Source organism: Hemibagrus wyckioides, linkage group LG08 (assembly GCF_019097595.1).
Source record: "Hemibagrus wyckioides isolate EC202008001 linkage group LG08, SWU_Hwy_1.0, whole genome shotgun sequence".
Classification (NCBI taxonomy): Eukaryota; Metazoa; Chordata; class Actinopteri; order Siluriformes; family Bagridae; genus Hemibagrus; species Hemibagrus wyckioides.
This window is the reverse complement of record NC_080717.1, coordinates 10,530,716-10,553,697: the sequence shown is the minus strand read 5'-3', so window position 1 is coordinate 10,553,697 and position 22,982 is coordinate 10,530,716. Positions and strand designations below refer to the sequence as shown.

Below are 22,982 nucleotides of genomic sequence, written 5' to 3'. Positions count from 1 at the left end.
CCTGATTATTTTTTCTGCATCTGTAAATGCGCACATAATAACTCGTGCTTTAGGGGGCAGTGACTGCTCAACCAAATCAGACTGGAACAGAAAGCTGAGGAGAATCCTGTCATGGATGGGAGAAATAAAATGTGGGATGCAATGATGAATTTGTTAACACTGTACTTCAGAATTACTGAATTAGCAGCTCTCTGAAATCGAAGCCAAAATCCATCTTCCTCCAACCCTGAGCTACAATACGCAGACGATCAGGCCAAAAGTTTGTGGACACGTCTGCTGGTTGGTTCACCTATTTCTTAGTTAGATCACTTTGCTACGATAACACCATCCACTCTTCTTGGAAGGCTTTTCATTAGATTTTAGAGTGTGGCTGTGGGGATTTGTCCATTTGGCCACAACAGCGTTAGAGTGATCAGGTATTGATGTTGGGTGATAAGTTTTAGGATGCAGTCAGTGTTCCAGATCATTCTGAAGATGTTCAGTGGGGTTGAGGTCAGAGCTCTGTGCAGGACACTCGAGTTCTTCCACGCTCCTGTCTTCATAGAGCTTGCTTTGTCCACAGAGGCACTGTCATGCTGGAACAGGTTTTAGCTATTATTTATACAAAGACATTTTAGACAATTGATAGCTGCTTATTTTGGTGGCAACAGTTTGTGGAAGAACCAAATATGGGTGTAGTGGTTAGTATACGCAGCACAAGTGTTCAGGGTTCAGTGGTTTTGTGTCAAAGCAAATAAATTTGGGAACATCATGGTTACTGGGTAGGATGTATCTCTCTCTCTCAGACTGCCTCAGTTCTTTGCAGTATGGATTTTGCAAGGTGTTGCTTGTTCAACATCACCACCAGCCTGAACTGTTAACACTAGGCAGGTTGGGTCCATGGATTCGGACACCTAATTTTGGTCTTGCCATCTGCATGTCGTGGCAAAAACTGAGATTCATCAGACCAGGACTTCTTTTCGCAATCTATTTTTTATGAGACTGTGATTCCAATTCCAATCCCTGTCTTCTGCCTCAAGGCTGTGCTGACCCTGGGTGTAAAGAGGGCTTATTTAAATTATCGTAGCCTTCATGTCAGCTTGAACCTCCTTTGACTATGTGCATCAAAAAAAAAAAAACAGGATGATTTTTCCATCCTGACCAGGCATGTCCAGTCTTATCTGCAAAGAGCCGGCATATATGCAGGTTTTCATTCCAATCAAGCTTTAGCCACACCCGATTCCTCTTGTTTAATCAGTTGATCTTGGCTTTCAGCAGACTCAGGTGTGGCTTCTGCTTAGTTAGAATGAAAACCTGCACCTTCACCGACTCTTTCTGGGTAAGATTGGACACCCCTTGACATCCGCATGGATCTAAGATCAGGAGTTTCTGAAATGCTCAATCCAGCCCGGCTCTCACCGACAGCCATGTGATTTCCTCAGCTCAGAGTCTTTACCTGATTTTAAGGCTATCTGCATGACTTTGCTGATTGGATAACTGCCGGAATGAACAGGTGTACCTAATAAAGTGGTGGAAGGCCATGGTGGCAGCTGTATAAATCAGACTTAAGGTACGAAAACTTTTGATCCATCGCCTTAATTAGCAGAATGAATTTATACCAGCATCAGGAGGACAATTAGGCTAAAATTAGAAAATGTGGCCTTTTAAATGATTGAAAATTGGCACCTACAGATGACAAGTGACAAATGAAAGGAAGGAACGTGAAGCTGGCTGGGGTTCAACAGGAACTGTAACTAAAATGGCGTTTACATTTATCTACGGCAAAGTCATCTGCTCATTGGATAGGTGACTCACGACTGCTGATCAGGTGACATCCAGCTCCATGGTGGCTTTGCTAACCTACAATTTAATTAGCCAATCATAACATGCTTCATACACTATGCTGCCAAAATCTGCCTTTACATGCACATGAATGTAATATGGAGTTGGCCCACCCTTTGCAGCTATAACAGCTTTAACTCTTCTGGGAAGGTTTTCTACAAGGTTTAGGAGTGTGTTTATGGGAATTTTGACCATTCCTCTAGAAGCGCATTGCTGAGGTCAGGCACTGATGTTGGATAAAAAGGACTGACTCACAATCTCTGCTTTAAATCATCCCAAAGGTGTTCACAGAGTCCTGACCTCGACCCGATAGAAGTTCCTCCACACCAAACTCGCTCATTCATGTTTTTTTGGACCTTGCTTTGTGCACTGGTGTACAGTCATGTTGGAACAGGAAGGGGTCATGCCCAAATTGTTCCTACAAAGTTGGGAGCTTGAAATTATCCAAAATGTCTTGGTCTGCTGAAGCATTAAGAGTTCCTTTCTCTAGAACTAAGGGGCCAAGGCCAACCCCTGAAAAACACCTGAATTCAATGATTTGGAAGGGTGTCCCAAAACTTTTGGCAAGGGTAAAACCTGGTAGGTTTTTTTTTATTATTAAACTGTTAGTACTGATGCTCGTGTAAAGAAAATCTTTAGCCATTATAGCATCTCAGGGTTTTTCTGCTCTACAGACATCAACCAAAGAAGTATAGAACTTTTCTACCAGCCAGTTTGGCACGGCTTGGTGTATTACCCATAATCCTTCATGCTGACTCTATTTCCACCGGCACACGAGCCGGACCTAAGAACCCGTGCTGAATTTGGTTACTCTTCTTTGGCCTGGTACCATGGGAGCCAAGCCAGCGTGTCAAGCTAAAAATATTGCAGCCTTTCGACTATTTCTGAGACATCATCACAATTTTATACCACAATCAAACGTTGCTTATCGTAGCTCCGAGATAAATCCGCCGTTTTCAAGTTGAGGTCAGTTTCCTGTGTGCTTGGTTTGCATCCTACACAGCGTATTCTAGCCCAACACCCTGAAAGAGAACCGAATTTTCTTCCTGAATGTGAGAAGTTTTGTGTAGTAAAGAGCACGGAGTATGGAGTGTCATTAATGCAAAACAGTAGCAGCTACAAACCACAGAAATCAGAACAAAATCACTTCAGCTGCAGTCGAAAGGTACATCTCTATATATACCTGGCACCATTCTGATAAATGTGGATTTTTTTCCTAGAACATTGTGTACAAGCATCAGACGGTAATGAAGCACACACAGGATGTTAACGCGTGTGAGTGTCTCAGACCCCCTACAGCCTGCTGGTGCTGGGGTTTTAAATAGCAGAAGAACAGAACAGGATATGGAAATTTTGTAGCTCAGTGCTAACACGCTGGCTTTCTCAGGCACTCTGATGAAGAATAGGGTATCTAGGAGTTTTTCTGGCCGTCTTTAAACACCCAACTCGCACTGTCTGTCTGGTTAACTTCGTGTCCCTCATGCGCTCTTTGTGACCCCAAACTGAGCAGTTCACTTCTCCAGCTCAAGTTATGGAGATGAGGAAAATCAAAAGTCTTCCTCGTTTGTCCTTCACAGCCATGACATGGGCTTCTCACCACTACATGGTGCATAGTGTAGAGACTTTTAAGCTTCAGGCACACAGCTCACTGAGGGCTTTTCATAAAGTATGATTGATTTTTTTTTCCCCCATTCCTTCCACTTGCCCATGCAGCCATTTAGTGAAGGTTTGCTCATTTGTTTTTTCGGTAAAGTGTCTGGTTGAGGGGGGTATAGTTTACTAATTAAAACCTGTGTCTGGGATATTGCTTATTGAATTTATTACTTGTTACTAGTTGTTCTTTCGGATGCTCCCTGTTCGGGGTCGCATTTGGGCTGCATGTTTGGATTTGGCACAGGTTTTACAACTGTAAGATGTCCTTCCTGACGCGACCCTCCCGTTTTATTCAGGCTTGGGACCGACTCTGAGAGTTTATCAGTTGTCTAGAATGAAAGGTAAAAAATAAAAGTATAGCCTAATTTCCAAGCTCTCTCCGGTTCGTAAAATATCTTATGTTTGTTTGGAAAAGTGAAGGCATCATTGAACACCGCTCCGCTCCTGCACTCTAGCTTTGGTTCTGTGAGAATCTATTGCTGGTGCTAAGAGTCTGGTAGTTTGGTGCATGGCTGCTGGAGCCAGACATTATTGCTCCACTTTCTGCTTCACGCCGACTTGTCAGACAGGGAGAGTGTTAAAAAATAGAAATGTTTCTTGTAATCTCTTGTCTTGCCACGTGTTACCACTTTGATTTGACGACTGCAAGGCCTCTTAACTTTTTTCATTTATTGTATTGTCTTCCTCTGTCGCGTTTGTCTTGTTTCCTTTTCCGAAGCGCTGCCTTGTGCGTGAGTGTCAGGAAAGCACTGCAACTCTGTAATTTGCCCGCCACCTCATTTTCTTTTATACGCAACGCACTCCACAGGGCTTCCACTGACAATGATTAATTTCACGCCTTTGTGTCGGTCTGTCTCTTAGAGTTCTTATCAATTTTGGAGCGCTTTCTGCACTGGAAGGCTCGCTTACCTCTCTGAATGGGGCTGTGCTTGTCATTTACCTCCCTATCCCACGCACGAGCACACTCGCTAACTGTTAAATGTGCAGAAATTGCTGGAGAAATAAATTCTTCACATCATCTTTGCTTCAGCTCCACTTGCAAGTCTTGTGTGTGTTCGTTTTTGCCCCAAGGGCAAGAAATTACATTCACTGCGACTGATTCGCTTCTGTTTTGCAGAACAAACTCATCTAAAAAGTGCTGATTTGGCGCCATTTGTGCCAGTTTCCTTTACTGCCAGCTGAATCTGATCAGGAAAAGCTAAAATGTTGAAATAAACCAATAAACCATATCATTAAAACCACTGACAGGTGAAATGAATGGTATTGAATATCATGACCTCGTTACTATGGTAAGTGTTGAGAGGTGAGAGAGACACTACATTGTCAAAAGTTTTGGGACACCACTCCAAATCATTCAATTCAGGGGGGTGGGCTTGGCCCCTTAGTTCCAGTAAAAGGAACTTGTCATGTTGGAACAGGAAGGGGTCATCCCCAAACTGTTCCCACAAAGTTGGGAGCATGAAATTGTCCAAAATGTCTTGGTATGCTGAAGCATTAAGAGTTCCTTTCACTGGAACTAAGGGGCCAAGCACAACTCCCGAAAAAATAACACCTGATTTGGAGGGGCGTCCCAAAACTTTTGGCAGTATGTGTGTATTAGGCCGTGAGTGAAAATTTGGTTCTCAGAGTTGATGTTTTGGAAGCAACTGGGTCAGAACATCCTTAAAAATGGGAGGTCTTTTGGGGTTTTCACAGTATGCAGTGGTCCATACTTTCCAAAACTGATCCAAAGAAAGATGACCAGTGAACCACGACAGGGTCACGAGCACCCAAGGATCATTAAAGTGTATGGGAAGGGAAGGATAGTGAAGGATGGTTTGACGAACATGACTTACAATTTTCCAAGCTCGAGCATCTGTGTCATATGCAACCAAGTCTGACAAGCAAACAAGTCTGATCCATGGAGGTCCTGTTAACTTAATGGACCAGTTGCTAACATCTTGGTGTCTGATACCAGCTGATTTGGTGTTGCAAGGGGGCCAGTATTAGGCAGGTGGTTTTAATGTTATGGCTGATCAGTGTGTTTATGATGCGGGTCAGTTATCAGTTGTGCTGCTGATTAGTTGGTTGGTGTATTTTTGTCATTCCTGTGAGAAGTCAGTCGATGGTTGCTGCTCTGATGTCACTGGGTGTCTGCGCAGTTACAGTAATGTTTAATGGGAAATGTTCCAGTGATCAATGGTGTATGTGTAATCCTGAAAACAACTCAGAATTGGGGTAAAAACTCGGTTAGTTTAGCTAGTTACATCCAACAGCGATGACCTTGTTGCCGGAGTTGGTGTAAAAGTTGAAGCTTTGGAAGCTAACCTGTTTGAGCAAGCAGCTGCATAGACTAAAGCATTAAAGTGCTGCTGCATCACTCTCTTTAAGTAGAGAAGAAGCAAGGGCTAATTTCTGCTCTGATCATTGACAGCAGATCAGATTAGAAAGATAGGCAAGTTGTTCAAGTTGAGTTACATTAAATGTATAACACTTGAGTATTTGACAGTTCAACTAGCTTCACACCCTCCTGCACACTTTTACAGTCTGCTAATCACAGATAATGATGGATTCTTAATGCTGTTGACCACCAGTGCACAAAGCAAGATCCATAAAGACGTGGATGAGCGAGTTTGGTGTGGAGGAACTTCAGAGTCCTGACCTCAACCTGATAGAACACCTTTGGGATGAATTAGAGCGGAGACTGCGAGCCAGGCCTTCTCGTCCAACATCAGTGCCTGACCTCAATAATGTGCTTCTAGAGGAACGGTGAAAAATTCCCATAAAAACACTCCTAAACCTTGTGGAAAGCCTTCCCAGAAGAGTTGAAGTGGTTATAGCTGCAAAGGGCGAACTCCATAGTAAATCCATGTTCATGTAAAGGCAGATGTTCTAAAACTTTTGGCAGTATAGTGTAGGTCTGAAGAATAAATTGGCCTTAATTATGCATCCTATGACTCATTTAACTGCTAAATAAAAGCAATTCCGCTCATCTTTTTCAGCTTATTTCTTTGCCTTCATAGCAAGCAAACAGTAAAAGGTCAATGAACGTGATCTCAAACACAGCTCAGAGTGATGCTTCCATTTAGTTCACTGAGCTTTTATGCTCTGCAAAACATATATACAAGCTGAATTAAAAAGTATAAATTGTGCTATTGGACCCGAAAAGGAGCCATGTTGCTGCCTCTCTACTGGGAAAATGAACTTCACCGATATGGTGGTCAATAATGTTAAATATTTGATGCTTTTGTAATGAATATATGGTTTATTGTGCAGTCTGAAAGTAGCTGACAGTAAAGAGCCACTCGGGCTCCCTGCAGTGCTGTTGTAGAGGCAGTACACACATGTGGAATAAAAAAAAAAAACGCCCGCTCTGTTATAGCAAACCACACAAAGAAAGAAAACTGTGCTGCTGGTGCAAGTTATTGTAGGTTTTTATAAGCTTAACCTGTCGCTTTGGAACTGCCATCAATATCACAGCGCTGCAGAATTCTGAAAGCTGATTGGTGGTGATGAATATAAACCTTTAAGGTGAATTTATATGGGGATAAAGGGTTCATTCTCATATGGTGTTGCTTCTTATGGACATTATTTGTGAGGAGAAGATGGATGGATGGATGCATAGATAGATATTCTTTATTGATCCCATGAGGGAAATTTGTGTTTTGTTTGCTCCAGTGTTAACTATTCATGTTTTCTGATATGGGGAAGTCTTCACGGTGAAAGAGAGGACAGAAATAAGACCAACAATGACAGGAAACAGAATTATAAATGAACAGAAATATTGTTCCTTCGAGTGCTGGCCTTTATCAGGAATAAAGCACTGCTGAACATTCTGAGAATAATGAGCTTCATGACATAACATGGCTGTTGATGATTTTCCTATACTTGCATTCCCTGTCCTGTTTTATTCCTTATGTAGTGAACAAACCAGATCAGCTTTCCTGAGGATTTCTACTCGCCCATGGTTATCCCGAGATCTGTTATTAATCCGTCTAAAATAAATGAATGCACGAATCTGCGCTTGTCACACCCTCATAATCTCTCCTCACTTCTCTTGCAGTTACAAACAGCAGAAGTTCAACTTGTTGCGCGAGGAGAACGAAGGCTACGCCAAGCTAGTGACAGAGCTGGGCCAAGATCTCTCAGGAAACGTCACCAGCCATCTCGTTCTGGAGAGCATCAAGTCTCTAATAGGTACCGAGCTCTTTATTACACGCCACTCGACCCATAAGCTCCGCTTGCCTTTCACTGCCTGGTATTATCTCGAACCTCATGTATCTTCGCTTCCGTCGATCGGTAATACATTTCTCCCTCGCCTGTAATAGAGGCCCTGACCTGCAGTAATTACAAAATCATAAGCAGAAGTAATCTGTCCCGATGAGAAACGCTCAGTGATGCAGCCACTAATTCAGTCTGTTGCTGCAACTTTGGAATATTATTACTTCCATCGCTGTGAGCTGTGGGTTACTTGACAGAACTTGACAGATTAGAGCCGCTGCTGCATTCCTGCATTCGTCACTACAGATTTATCAGAGCAATATTTTTTTTTTTGCACAAATTACATTTCTGATGCCAATCCATTAGCTAATCCGCTCTTTAGTGAAATTAAATCCTTTATCTGTGCAGGATGTTTCAACTTGGACCCGAACCGCGTGTTAGATATCATTCTGGAAGTGTACGAGTGCCGTTCGGACCAGGACGAGTTCTTCATCCCTCTGATCAAGTCCTACATGTGTGAGCACCAGACCCTGTGCCACATCCTCGGCTTCAAGTTCAAATTCCATCAGGTGAGCTTGCCTTTCAGCATCAGTGTCATTTACACAGCGGAAAACCTGCACATAAGCAGGATCTGATTTCCAGACATGTCTGACGTCTGTAGGTACTTATGATCGATTTCTAAGTGACATGAGATATCTCAAAGATGGGAATGCACATGTTCCTCATGCTGCACATTCCACGTGTACTACCTATACCTGCACTAATACGTCACATGACCTTAATCAGTCTCTCTAGGATTCTTTTTATTTTTCTGAAATATTTCAGCAATATTCAGAGGAGCTTGCAGTTTTTGTTTATTTATTTATTTATTTTTTTAGAATTACTGTACAGCAGATTTTCTTCAGATTTTCATATTGATTCACGTTCATCAGTTATGAGTACAGCTCTCATCGCTTCTCTTACAAGTCCCTGCAAACAATATAAAGATTTTATTTTTCTGCTTGTTTTTGTTTCAAGTTAAACAGTTCATGACATTTCTTCATGAGGAAGAGGAAAAGGGCAACACTTTTTTTTTTTTTTTTTTTTTTTTTTCCCCCCTTGATGTAATGGAATATATCGGATATAACATCAGAATTCTGGCTTTATTTCTGCTGCTGATTATTTAACTTTCCAGTTTGTCAGAATTACTGATGTGAATGATTTAGACAAGGCTGTCGTTGAGTATGTTTTATAATACTGCTTTTGTCTGGTTTCATATTCAAAGTCACGTACACAATCATACACAGTATGAAATTTAGTGAAATCGGCCAAAATAAAGAATAAAAGTATCCAATAAAATGACGATAAAAATAGAATTTGTTGTACAGATGGGAAAGGTACGGTGGCTGAGAAGTGCAAAACTAAATAACAAATCCAAAAACTAAATAAGAAATCCAAAAACGCAAGGATAATGCAGACAAAAGGTAGGTATAGTTTGCGAATGGAATTCTTACCACTGATTGGACGAGACGTCGGTCACTCAAGACGTACAAGAAGTAGGAAATTGTGTAGCCAACTTTTATTCCTTGTACGTGTCTGGAGTTCTGAGTTCACTTTACATCTTTTTTTTTTTTTTTTTTTCCCCTTCCGGTAGTGCAACTTTTAAAGAAAACATTATATTTATTAGAAAATGGAATTTATTCCATGCTACACTCAACAAAGACATTCATATGCCGTGATTTTGGATATACTGATAGTGTATCATGGCATACAACTTGAAACTGATAGTATAAAATGAATGAAGGGAGATTTGACGTGATGTCAAGGTTGAAAACACTAGCTTAATTTCCTAGTAGGATTTCCAAGTTGAGGAGATGTTTATGGTTCATCCTGATGGAGTTACAGACCTCTGTCAAACACTGTATAAAAGCCTGATATACATTACTCTATGTTCCTGATTAAAACTAATCCAATCCAAACAGCACTGTGGAAGCCTCAGTGTTCAAACGGCTACAGGAACAGCACCAGAGTGGTTCTACAACAGCTTAAGGGACTCAAACTACCAAAAAATTTCGACGATGTTTTGTTTAGTCTCCAGTGGATCCAGTACTAAAGCTTTCAGACGTCTGGTTATTATTTTAAGGAAACACCGGCTCATGGAGTTGCTTTTACAAGCACAAGTAACAATTTATTTATTTACACTCTATTACCAAAAGTTTTTGGACACCCCTTCAAGTCATTGAATTCAGGTGTTCCAATCACTTCCATGTCCACAGGTGTATAAAATCAAGCACCTAGGCATGTAGACTGCTTCTATAAACATTTGTGAAAGAATGGGTCGCTCTCAGGAGCTCCAGAAGTCCATTAGTGAAATTTCCTCACTACAAAATATTCCACGGCCAGCTGTTAGTGATATTGGAACAGAGTGGAATTGAATCACGCTTCTCTGTCTGGCAATGCGTAGGATGAGTCTGGGTTTGGCAGTTGCCAGGAGAACGGTACTTTCCTGACTGCATTGTGCCAAGTGTAAATTTGGTGGAGGGGGGATTTTGGTGTTGGTTTGTTTTTCAGGGGTTGGACATGGCCCCTTAGTTCCAGTGAAAGGAAAGAACTTGGCTGGCCTGCACAGAGTCCTGACCTCAACCTGAGAGAACACCTTTAGAATGAATTAGAGTAGAGACTGTGAGTCAGGCCTTCTCATCCAACATCAGTGCCTGACCTCACAAATGTGCTTCTAGAGGAATGGTCAAAAATTCCCATACACACACTCCTAAACCTTGTGGAAAGCCTTCCCAGAAGAGTTGAAGCAGTTATGGCTGCAAAAGGCGGGCCAACTCCATATCGCATTTATGTGGATGTAAAGGCAGACGTCCCAAAACTTTTGGCAACATAGTGTATTTTATTTATTTGTATTTTATTGCAGCAGAAACATCTGAACAAACACCAGCACGTTTCAGTCAGTAATTCGTGTGGATCGTGTGTAGTGTGCAAACGCTGTTAGTAAGCGTGTCATCCATTTCCCTGCGCTGAACAGAGCTGATGATGCTGTTGAATTTAGGTCCACGTTTCCAAACCGCATAAATTTCTGCCTCATTTATTGAGCAAACAAGAATAAACTCATCCCGCTGACTTGTACATTCTTTTGATTTACACAAACACAAGTCACATTACTCAAAAAGGGTTTTAGTCAGCGCGAACATCATGTGTATTCGACACTGTAGTATGCCTGAGGAGGAGGAGCAGCAGATGAGCTGTACTGACACGAGCGCGGGTATTAGATTGTGTGGGGGTTTTTTTATATAGTGTTGTACGTACAGAGATGTTTATTAATCCGGCCAGGATTTTGTGATCGCAGAAATGAATGACAAAAAAAAAAAACTTGGAAGAGTTCATTCAACACAAAATAACTTACAATAAAATCAAGCATGTTGTTTGGCAAAAATAATAATAATTAAAAAAAAACCCACCTCATTTATAATATTAAAATAAATAATAATATAATTATATAATTAATTATTTCATTAAATAATTAAATAGTTATTTACTGTGTAACTATATAATTATTATAATTTATATTATAATTAAATAATAATAATAAATTTTAATTCACATGTTTGGTACTATTTTGCATTTGCTGTAAGGATATTTAACTGTCTCCTAATAAAACATTGAAATCTTCATCCCTGTGCTGGTTTTAACAAAGCAGCTGTGATCAGGCAGCAAAAGCCGCTTATGAAATTACAAGGAATTACGAGGTTTTACCATTAAAACGGCTATTTAACGACTTAATTAGGAAGCGCATGAAGATATTTTCGAGGCCTGACCGAAGGATTAAAAACGTGGACTGGAGCAAAAGCTTTAGCTCCGCAGCAGTAACCAAAACAGGACAAAAACTAAACTGCACCATGCCTGGAGAGTTCTCTGAGGCAGTACAATGTTATATTATTTTTTTATCTAACAGGACAGATTTTTAAAATATCCTGAAGTGACTTATTGTGTATTAAACATGATTACTTTAATACTGTTTGCTGTTAGGGTTAAAGGCCATGTCATGTGCAGTAACAATGCCTGGTTTTCTCGTCAGGAACCAAACGGAGAAACACCATCGTCTCTGTACCACGTCGCCGCTGCTCTTCTCCAGCACAATCTAATCGCCCTGGAGGATCTCTACGTACATGTACGTGATGCTTTCTGTCTCTTTACAACTTTTTTCCAACCAAGATATCATTTTTCAGTGTTGGACGAGGAGCAGGAAGTAGCAATTTATGACGAGAATCAACCAAATAAAAACATGCCTTTTGATATGTGTGCTACAGAAATCATTCCCCTAGCATATGCAGTGAATTATTGTACAGGTATACAGGATTAGTAGCATCCTTAAAAGAATAATACACACAGTAAGTCAGAGCTTGTTGAAAGCACAGTCTATGGCCGAGTTTGAACCTAGTTCTAATGAACAAGTAAAGAAAAACAAGTAATGTGTGAAATATAGAATTATTTTGTTATATAACTATCGTTATACACCAATCCGGCATTACATTATGACCACTGGCTGGTGCTGTGAATAGCACTGATTATCTCCTCATCATGGCACCTGTTAGTAGGTGGGATATATTAGGCAGCAAGTGAACATTTTGTCCTCAAAGTTGATGTGTTAGAAACAGGAAAAATGGGCAAGCTTAAGGGTTTGGCTAGACGACTGGATCAGAGCATCTTCAACTCTACAGCTCTTGTGGGGTGTTCCTGGTCTGCAGAGGTCAGTATCTATCAAAAGTGGTCCAAGGAAGGAACAGTGGTGAAGTGGTTACAGGGTCATGGGCGGCCAAGGCTCATTGATGCCCATGGGGACCGAAGGCTGGTCCTTGTGGTTCGATCCAACAGACGAGCTACTGTTAATGCTGGTTCAAGGATGTGCCTTCAGGGATCTAGTGGAGTTTATGCATTGACCGGTCAGGGCTGTTTTGGCAGCAAAAAGGGGACCGACACAATATTAGGCAGGTGGTCATAATGTTATGCCTGATTGGTGTATAATAATTAGAAAAAAGGTCAATAATTATGGAGGGCATATAGTAAGCGGTCCATCTAGTGGCGGTCTTTTAATCCTCTAATAAAGTATAAACATCTCAATCTTTCCTCTGGAATTTCCTGTCCTTCATAGTGGCTTTCTGATTATGCAAATAGGGATTATGTCCAGGCACCAAGCTTTAGGTCTTTATTTTTTTTGTCGCTCTAGCTGATCCCTCTGGACTCCAGCATCGTGGAGGAGCACAAAAGGGAGATCCTGGAGGCCAAGCAGATCGCCCGCAAGCTCACCATGGTGGTGGTGCCGTCGGAGAAGAGCGACGACAAAGAAAAGGAGAAAGACAAAGAAGAGGAAAAGAATGAAAAGGTATTCACTCTTGTGCTTCATTCTGCAGGCCAGAGTGTTCTTACTGTCCTGATAATCTGGCACGATACACTTCTGAGAGAACGCTGTGGTTTGCCAGCAGTGCTGTGAGATTAATAACGCTGTTGTATGTGATGCATTAACTGGCGATGCTCTTTTTGCGGGCTGACTACGAGCACGTGTGTAAGCACATCACGCCGTGTCGCATCGTATCAGATGCTGTATAGGAGCTTAATATTATATTTTTGCTCTAAAACTGATCACATCTTAAGACCTAGAGACTTGAAGGATGCCCTGATCAGCCACACGGTGGCGCTACAGTTATCAAAACTACAAAAAATGAAAAAACTGTTGAAATCTGTCATCTTAAATCAGGGGAATATTTGGCTAAAGACAAACAATTTCATTTCCATTACAAATGTTTTGCTTTTTGATTTTTTTTTTTTCCCTCCTTGAGGGTTTGATGGAATTTTTTTTGCAGTCTAAATTTATTCGGGTATTTTTTTTAGTTTTTAAAGCATCAACAAATATGATGATCACGCCAATCAGAGGGTGTTTTGTTGCATTGACCTTAATGAACAGTTTTAGAACAGCACCACCTACTGCTCATGGAATATCAAATATTATTGTTTCTGCTTCTAACTTCTGTATAATGTCCTGTGGTTTCTTTACATTTGGGAAAGCATACTAAGTCAAACAATACCGGTTGTATTCTGTCGGCCATTTCAGAAAGATGCTCCAGTACTTTGGCGTATTGTTATGAACCTTGTTGTCTCGGTCCATTTTAAACTCTTGCTAAATATTACACAATATCCTTTTACACGTATATATTTCCTTTACGTTCCTACCCTAGTCAGTGCTGCTCCGTTACCTATATGGTGTTCTTTCTAAAATATTATTAAATGCATGGACTCAGTATCAGTCTTTGTATCGCTGCATCTGCAGAGGTCATCTCAGGAGCTGAAAACATCCGCTCTGAGGTATGATTGATGGAGCGAGCGAGAGTTCAAAAATGTATTTATTTATTTATTTCCTTCTTATTAATACAATTAGAAAAGGAAGCTATCTGAGTGCAGTCCCCTGAATGATAACTTCTCCTTCCTCCCGAGGATCGTATTGAGAAAACACAATGCACGGCTAACATATAATACCTTACTGTAATAGCCGTTTAATCCCCGACTTCCTTAATTATAGGATTTCGAGTCAGCGGCTTCTTCTGCCCTTCATCAGTCAGGGCCGTGCTGCAGCGAGAGACCGCAGGGACTGAGCGTGCTGCTTTTCGAGCAGAGTCACCGGTGTAGAGCAGCACCTCATTAAACACACGAGACAGGGCCAGCGTGTGATCAGATCCACATCTGCACGAACACAGACAGACACACGCACTCACCGGTGCTCGTCGCCGCTTTGTGTGCGTGCCCGCAGCGGGCTGGCGCGAGCGTCAGGTTTAAGCTTTACACAACGGGTTGGGCTAATCAATGCCTGCAGTGCTCTTCAGCCACCATTTTGCCCAAGTTAATTGTTCTGCGGTAGGTCGTTGGCGTTCTTGTTTCAGCAGTGCGTGTTTCGAATAGATTGGCTCCTTGCCTCACGCCGATTGACGAGGAGAGCTTTCGATTGTGTTTATTTAGCCCAGAGTCCCCTGGGCCCAGGTAGACTACTGCTTATTGCACACTATGTGCATTTGTCTGAGCGTGGCGTAAGGCTCGTACTTCACAGCCTCCGCTTTTCTTTCAGGACCAAGTTAAAAAAAAAAACCCTCTAATGCGTAAATCAATCCTCAGCACTTCTTAATGCTCACAGGACATAGCTATTTGTGAAGGAGTAGCTCCCTTCTTCACCTCTTTTGTTCTTTCATTTCTCTTTCCAGCCTCCCAATAACCAGAAACTGGGCTTGCTCGAGGCGCTGCTGCAGATTGGAGACTGGCAGCATGCACAGAGCATCATGGAGCAGATGCCACCCTTCTACGCCACCTCGCATAAATCCATAGCTGTAGCACTGTGCCAACTGCTGCACCTCATCGTGGAGCCTCTGTACCGCAGGTACACACACACACAGACGAGTAGTAACTGAATCAAGCCTTTTATTTTAAACAGTCTGGATTAATATCAGTGCAAACTAACACTTTATAAATGTGACACAGACTTAATTATGGAAAGAAGCTATATAAATATATATTTAGTATTTAATCAGTTTTTCCGTGCAGAAATGAATGCGCTCTGTGCATGCTGCTTGAGTCAGTGACTGGGAGACATGTGGGAACTTTTATTTTCTGTTTATTAATGTTTCCTGATGATAATAATCTGTCGATACTCATTTGGTCATTGCTTTTAGATGTATCATTAAACCCCACACATCCCTATAGCTTATTATATCCCAAACATAGACTGTATTACAGCTGAAAAGCAGCTTGCTGCTGGATTTCTCTCTTCAATCTGCCCACTAATTCGAGTTGTTTTCACAGAGCCGGGGTCCCTAAAGGCGCTAAAGGTGGCGTGTTGAAGCTGCTAAGGAACAGGCAAGCTCCTTCTCCCGTCGAGAGTTTCGAGGATCTCTCCAAGGACGTGTTCACCATGCTGGGCTACCTGGGCCCACACCTCTCCCATGACCCCATCCTGTTCGCCAAGATCGTGCGTCTGGGCAAGAGCTTCATGAAAGAGGTGAAACACTGTGGTGTGGATTTAGCAGGGGGACACACAAAGCTGAATCTGTTATCACTATATGTTGAAACAGCTTAATGAAGCAAGCGATCACATGAAACTGCAGTGTAGCTTTGTGTTTTTGTTTCTTCTAAATGGACCAAAAAATCGTTTTCTTTCTGCTTGCTACATTAGGTAATGTATGTGCAATAAATAAATAATCTGGAGATAAAACATGAATAATTAGCCTGATATATTAATAATAGTTCAGGTATTAATTATATTCAGGGGGTTGTTTTATACTCAAAGGAGCTGGCAAGTAAAAATATCTGAAATGTAGGTAAATTCGACTAATATCTTTTTAATCTATTTTTTTAGTTAAATATTATACTATTAAGCAGATTTCTTGGTAAGCTTGGAAATCTTATTCTGTTATGTTTTTCTGTTATGTTTAAGTATTTCTCTGTAATTAGTAAATATGTCTAGAAATAGTGGCTTTATTTTTATTATCATTTCTTAAGGAGATATTTTAAATAATCTTTCCTTTATTCAGATATGTTCATTTGCTCAAATGGAACTGACCACTGCATCCGATTCAGCAGTTAAAATGCAGGAGCAGAGTCTCAGGCATTAATTAGACCCAGTTCCTGTGAGGTGCTCTACCCTTTAGACTGTGTGTTTTTCTCTAAGCTAAATAGTTTTTTTTCCATCTTTTAATTTTTTAAAAACTAATATATTTAGTGGATTTTTAACAACAACAGCACAAAAGTCCAGAGCAGCATCAGGAAATAGAGAGAGTCATTTTATTTCTGTGTGTTTCAAGTCCACACTGTCCATATCAAGCCTGTTGGAGAGCGTTGTAAGGTGGTCAGAAGAACATCAGGGTTTCATCGAATATGCGGTCAGGAGATTTAGTTTTATTTCATTTTACTTTAACTCTCATTCCAAGCCTCCTCGTGGTCCAGCGGCAGGATCTCGTGCTCTCATTGCCGTGGCCCGGGTTCAATTCCTGGGGTAGGGAGCTAACCCAGCCACTGAATAGTTAACTCTCAGTGCCGGTCCCAAGCCCGGATAAAATGGGAGGGTTACGTCAAGAAGGGCATCCGGGGTAAAACCTGTGCCAGATCCAAAAACGTGGACCAGATGATCCTCTGTAGCGACCCCGAACAGGGAGCAGCCGAAAAAACAACTAGTACTTTAACTCTCGTTCCATATTAAAAAAGTCAGTGTATGCTTTTAATAGGAAATATTCACAGGTGAGCATTCCACTTATTTAAAATCCAGGAAGCAGGTAAACTATAGATTCCTTTGTGCTTATGTTTAGCAAAGCTGTGTGCTAACTCGCTCTTCGGCGCGTTAGTTTTGGTAGGAAAGCTCCTGATATGCTTTATTTACCTGCATTATATTCAGCATTTAGCGCTGTGTAATGAGGGGTTAATTTGTTTTGGGTACTGGCCGCACTATTAATTTATTGCCGTGGCGTGTGTTATGACAGGCACGTTTGTTTACCAGCATTCCCCCTCATTGTCACTGTGCCCTATTGCTAATCGCTAAGCTCCGGCACGCTAATGGCCCTATTAATTGTTTACGTGCCTACATAACTGCTGCTGTTGAGCATATTGTTATTACACAGACCAACACTGGAGCAGGAGGAGTTTGGCTTTTTTTTTTAATCTAGATTTTGCATCCAGCTCTTAATCATATAATACGCCGATCACTTCGGGACAGGAAAACCATCAACCCCTAAAGCCATTAGAACACGATTGCCAATTAATATTTATTTATCCATTTATAGTTACATTTTGCGTCGTGCAACATCCACACAAGAAGTTAGTATCAATTCAGTATCACTGGAGCGGTTCCTGTACCAGTCTCTTTCTCTTCACCTCTCTTTTTTTTTTCCCCCTCTTTCTAAAGCTGCAACACTTGTACAAAGCGCTGACTCTTGAAATGTCTTTGTTTTTGTAAATCCATTTATTATTAGCCTCAGGTTATGTGGAACAGCTGCCACAGAGGTCCCTGGGAATTAGCTGTTACTATAGAAACGATAGCGTATTAGAAGCGAGCGCCTTAATATAGCCCTGTGATTTGCTTTACAGCTGGAACAGCTGTCGGAGCGTGCTGTAGAGTTTATCAACACCTTCAGAACGATCGAGAATTCAACAGCACCCTGCGATAAGAATAGTGCAGTTCTTTTACAAGATGTGTCAGAAATCAGCGTAGAAGCACCGCTTCGGTCGGTGGTCAATACAGGCATTGGCGTTCCAGCGTGAGACTCTGAACTGCTCTGTATAATTAGGCTTGTTTCAATGTAGCACAGAGTGCGCTCTTGTGTAACTCAGCAGAATCAGTAGGGATGTAGTGCTGTAAGCCTTTATTGATCTGCATTTGAATGATCTCTCTCTCTCTCTCTCTCTCTCTCCCCCCTCCCTCCCTCCCTCCCCTCGTCCCTTCCTCTGCCTGCTAGTACCAAAGTGAAAGCAAGCAAGATGCCAAGGAGAAAATGGTGAGTCATGGGACATAAAGGGAAGTTATGAAGCATGTAGTGGGGGAACAAAGGCACCGTGGTCGTTTAGATGAAATCAAGCAGAAGTGTGGAGCTTGAGCCACAAGTTTCCGAAGGGAGAACGTAGCGCATTTGAACAAAGCTTCCAGCAGGACGAACTCGATCATGTTTAACACACTGTGATCACATTCTTTCGTGATGTGTAAATTATTATTTTTTTTCCATCTGGCACTTTTTCGTTTCCTAGCGCACAGCTACATTAAGTACAGCGAAAAGCCCATTTTCATATTTGCCTTTTGATTCTGCCAGGATTGCTTCTGCTGTGCGTCTTGTGCCCGATCATTAAAATACACACTGCATATAGGCTATTTGAGAAAATGACATATGGCGGTGTTATCCAGCCGCGATCCTGATGCCACCGAAATTCCTCCCGTAAAGCAAGCTGCAAATAAAAGCTCGGTAGTCTGTTTGAAAAGGCTCTGTATCGCAGCTGCACATGATCTCTGCTCGCAGATGTGGAGCACGGAGGCAAAATAAGCAGATGTACATATAAACCGCACACATGGGACAGACGATGTGTACTTTAAAAGAGCTGTACTTTTTTTTTTTTTTTTTTTCTCCCTCCCTTTTCTCTAATCTCTCTCTTTGTCTGTGACTCACAGGACACACTACTCAGCTGTTTCCTCAGCATTGCTGACCAGGTGCTGCTGCCTTCACTCACTCTCATGGACTGCAACGCCTGCATGTCAGAGGAGCTCTGGGGTTTCTTTAAGCTCTTCCCTTACCAGCACAGGTACTGGAGTCTGGATGCACCTGCAATATGATTTGGTTCTGTTTTAAATGCTAGAACATGTCCTACGGGTTCTCTCCTAGCTACAGCTGTCCAAATTATAGCAACATGTATGAAAATATCTCGAAATTGATTACATCACCACCCCCGACGACCCGCCTCTCGGCCTCTGTGTACGACTGTTCACAACAGGGTTGTCACGGTAACCTGTTTCGCATCGATTTCCTTTTTCTTTTCCCTTCCTCCTGCCCTGCTCTCGTTCTCATCTCCCACACATTTCAGAAGCTGCCATTGAATATAAGACACCATTTATGAAGCTTATTTGTTCGAATCGTAGCTTAAAATATTATTTATTATTAGCTGTAACATCTGAAATACAGCAGATTGCAGACTGCTTCTGTTTAGTTTGTAACAATTGTATATAGTAAGCAAGCTTAAACACTCAGCTGGATTTTTTACAAATTTCTGCACATGGACCAATACATTTGATCATTTATGCATGTTTCCTTCAAACTGGGGTTTTGTGAGAAATTGATCTTTTTTCTCTCCCTGCTTTTCTGCTTACCACAGTTGTAAAGAGTGATGATTTGAGTTACTATAGACTTTCTGTCATCTCAGACCAGTCTGTTTATCCTCATATGATCCCTCGTGTTTCAGCTTTTTATATTTATTTATTTATTTATTTATTTATTTATTTATTTATTATATAAATGCACATCTCTAGAAATAACTGCTTAAATGAGCAGATGTAAAGGTGATTCTTCCTAGTGATTTATCATGTCTGAATATTCTAATCCCTAGAGCAAGTTCCTATGCTGATATGTACTTTTTTTTATTTAGGTATCGGCTTTACGGGCAGTGGAAAAACGAGACGTACAGCAGCCACCCTCTGTTGGTGAAGGTGAAGGCCCAGACAGTGGACCGAGCCAAGTACATCATGAAGTAAGCTTGAATTCCCAGAATGCATTTATCCAGCCCAGAATTTTATCCATCCTCTTAAAATCCAAATGCATGTACAGCTTGTAAAGGATGTACACATCTTTTACCTAAGTGTAGGAAGAGTAATGTAAGCTTCTCCTGTATGTATTAGTGTATACATCTGTCTTCTTTCGGTCCTTTATCTTCCTCCTCCTGCTTTCTTCCTCTTATTTCTGCTCTTTCTTTATTACACATTACTTTACCTGCATTACTTTTCTCTTGTTATTCTTTCCCTCTTTACTGCATCGTCTGCTTTCTGCTTTTCTTCTTCTTTATTATTGTGTAATTTTTCTTCATCATCTTCCTTCCCATCTGCAAATATAGATGCCATTAGCAGTTACAGGTTTAGTTTCGTTTATTACAATTAGCAGCTTTTCTGCTCTAGTTTACTGTAGATTTTGACACAGATCTCACACGCACAGTACAGCATGTGCTCAGCTGGAATATACAGAGAAACCACTTTTTCTGCTGTACACTTTCTTTATTTTGCTTATTTGTCCTTGTCGGTGGTTTGCCGTTAGTTTTAATCAGAGTTGGCAGTCTGTGTTTCCCATGAGACATCAGCTTGGTGTGCAGGCAAAATGACAGTGTGTTCCAAATGCTGCTGCTTCTCACTCCGTTACCTCCAGTGATTCTAGCAGTGAGACGCATTCTGTGGATTTTTGAAGGGGGATGTTAGTCATTTTGCAACAGAAGGACTAGTTTTTGCATGCTGATGCTGAAGACCCAACATAGCCTGGTTGTTGGTTATGTTTCGAAAGCATCAAAATAGCCAATGATTAGATCAGTTGAATCTAAACATAAGCAAAGCTTTCTAACCCCCATGGAGGTGTAACTGTGCCCCTCTAAGGGATACTGGCCTCAGGCTACGAAGTGATGACAGTCTGGACAAATATGATGGAGAGATTCTGCAAGTTTGGTGCACTGCAGCAATGCTCACAAAGCCTGACCAATGATGGGGATCAAGACTTGTTTCTGTCACGCCTTCAAAGATCAACCTCTTGTGCCCTTTTCATGCGTCATCCCCACCGGACCTGATGGCTCTCACTCTCTGGACGAGAAATATGAAAGTAGAGTCCATCAGTTATCCTGACAGCTTTGCCGTAGCTGGAGAAACGCCGGCTAACAGAGATTGCTCTGCTCCTGTGTGTCCTGCCAGTGTCATTTCTGTTACACTGGTCAGCTTTTATACATGGACAACTAACCTCTGAATAAAGCAACTCAATCTTTCTGTGTAAGCAAGAACACAAGTCCTAATTCTTGCGATAAAAGTGAACATGCTCGAGGCTAATTCACAAAAGCTCCCTTAAGTCGCGTGAACTGTTTTTCTTCTTGAAATTCCGACTAGCTGTTATTACGTCAATGAAACGCTCATGCCAGAGAGCTGAACCTGAGCAGAATTATCCGCTTCATCACAAGTATCTTCTGTTTTGTGTTGACTATTCATTGTTTAATTCCACTTAAATCTGATTAGTTTCTATAGCATAACATTGTCCAAAAGCAGCTTTCCAGAAATCCCACTGGAAATGTAGAGCCCTAATTAGCAAGCCCAGGGCGAGGTGGCGAGGAGGCGAGGAAGAACCCACGAGAGGAACCAGACTTGGAAGGGAACCGGAAATTGACAAGAGATAATGAGATCGTAAATCATTACAGTATACATCACTATAGAGCATGGGTTCTTAACTCCAGTCCTGCGGACCACCTGCCCTGCACAGCTTGATGTTTTCCCTACACATCTGATCCAACTGATCAGCTAGTTATTAAGCCTTTAATGAGGTGGGCCAGATGTATTGAGAGTAAGGAAAACATCAGACTGTGCAGGGCAGGGGGTTCCCAGCACTGGAGCTGAGGACCCTGTTATAGAAAAATGGCAGCTGTATGAAATGTTACATAATCAGTCCATCTAAAGAAGCATTTAAATAGTTATATTTCTTTTAATTCGATTAAGATCCATTACTTTGTTTACATTAATCATCCATAATGTTAAAACTGCTTGTTTACCATTGTGTAGATCCCTCATAGTGACCTCCAAAATGGCCACGAGGTTACTCAAGGTGTGCTGTGGAATCTGGCATCATGGCTAGCAGCAGATCCTAAGAAATCCTCAGGCCTGGCCATTGTAGGCACTTTTGTTCCCTTGCTTGTGTACATCATTATCTTGCAAGACACTTGGGTACCAGAGTGTCACCAGAAAGGTGCCAAAATTCATTGCCTTTATTAGGGTATAGAAGTACAGTGGATTTGTACTGCATGGTGGTTTTTCTTTCATTAATTAATTATTAATTATTTTGGCTTTTCAATTATGTACCCTATTAAATTTGTTGGAGCATTGATCCTGTGACTTCTTTGCCGGTGTTCAGGTATCTCACCAGTGCACCTTCACACCCACAACAGGAAAGGCTGTATGCATATTTTGTGTATTTAATGCAGCCTCGGTCCATTAGGTAGAGAAGATGATGGCTCCTGCAGCATTTCACGCTACAGCCGAATGACAGTTAATGCCACTCTAACTTCTGAGGAGTGTATAGAAAGATTCTTTATTCAGCACGCTAGAGGTAATATCAGTAATGTACAAGTAATGGGTGTGGAGAAAGATATGATAAGACAGGGCTATCAAGTAAGTGTGTGTGAGAGAGAGAGAGAGAGAGAAAGAGGGAGCGAGATGGAGCAGTGGAGTGTGTGAGACTATGACAGTGCCGCAGAGGATCAGTGTATGCACTGAAGCAGAAATGAAGCACCGCTGTTGATTCTTTAGGATTAATAAATGCCAGGGAGTGTATACACACACACGCGTGCGTACACACACACACTCAGAGTAGCCATTAGATTCTAATGATGGCATCCATTCTACAGGAGACTGAATCCCAATGTTATCTTCTCTTCAAATTTCTGGGTTTGTTCAACCAAAATTTTCAGCATGCTGCACTTGTATAAAAGACTCCTCCACATGTGTGTGTTCACAAAGCGCCCCTCACCCCACCCCACCCCTTTTGCCCATTTCAAATGGAGTGGCTTTATCCATTTTCTGCCCA

The 22,982-nt window shown here is 41.5% G+C and overlaps 1 protein-coding gene across 4 annotated transcripts in view; it reads left to right on the top strand.

The window, feature by feature from the left end:
* Positions 1-22,982, top strand: part of thoc2 (THO complex 2) — an 80,921-nt gene that overhangs the window by 14,525 nt on the left and 43,414 nt on the right. For all 4 annotated transcript variants that reach the window (XM_058396610.1, XM_058396608.1, XM_058396611.1 and 1 more), the window contains exons 7-15: positions 7,517-7,650; positions 8,083-8,243; positions 11,738-11,830; positions 12,887-13,042; positions 14,907-15,079; positions 15,502-15,697; positions 18,144-18,182; positions 18,845-18,975; positions 19,813-19,914. In XM_058396610.1, the coding sequence (XP_058252593.1) occupies positions 7,517-7,650; positions 8,083-8,243; positions 11,738-11,830; positions 12,887-13,042; positions 14,907-15,079; positions 15,502-15,697; positions 18,144-18,182; positions 18,845-18,975; positions 19,813-19,914 (1,185 nt within the window). The remainder of the gene's footprint in view (positions 1-7,516; positions 7,651-8,082; positions 8,244-11,737; positions 11,831-12,886; positions 13,043-14,906; positions 15,080-15,501; positions 15,698-18,143; positions 18,183-18,844; positions 18,976-19,812; positions 19,915-22,982) is intronic.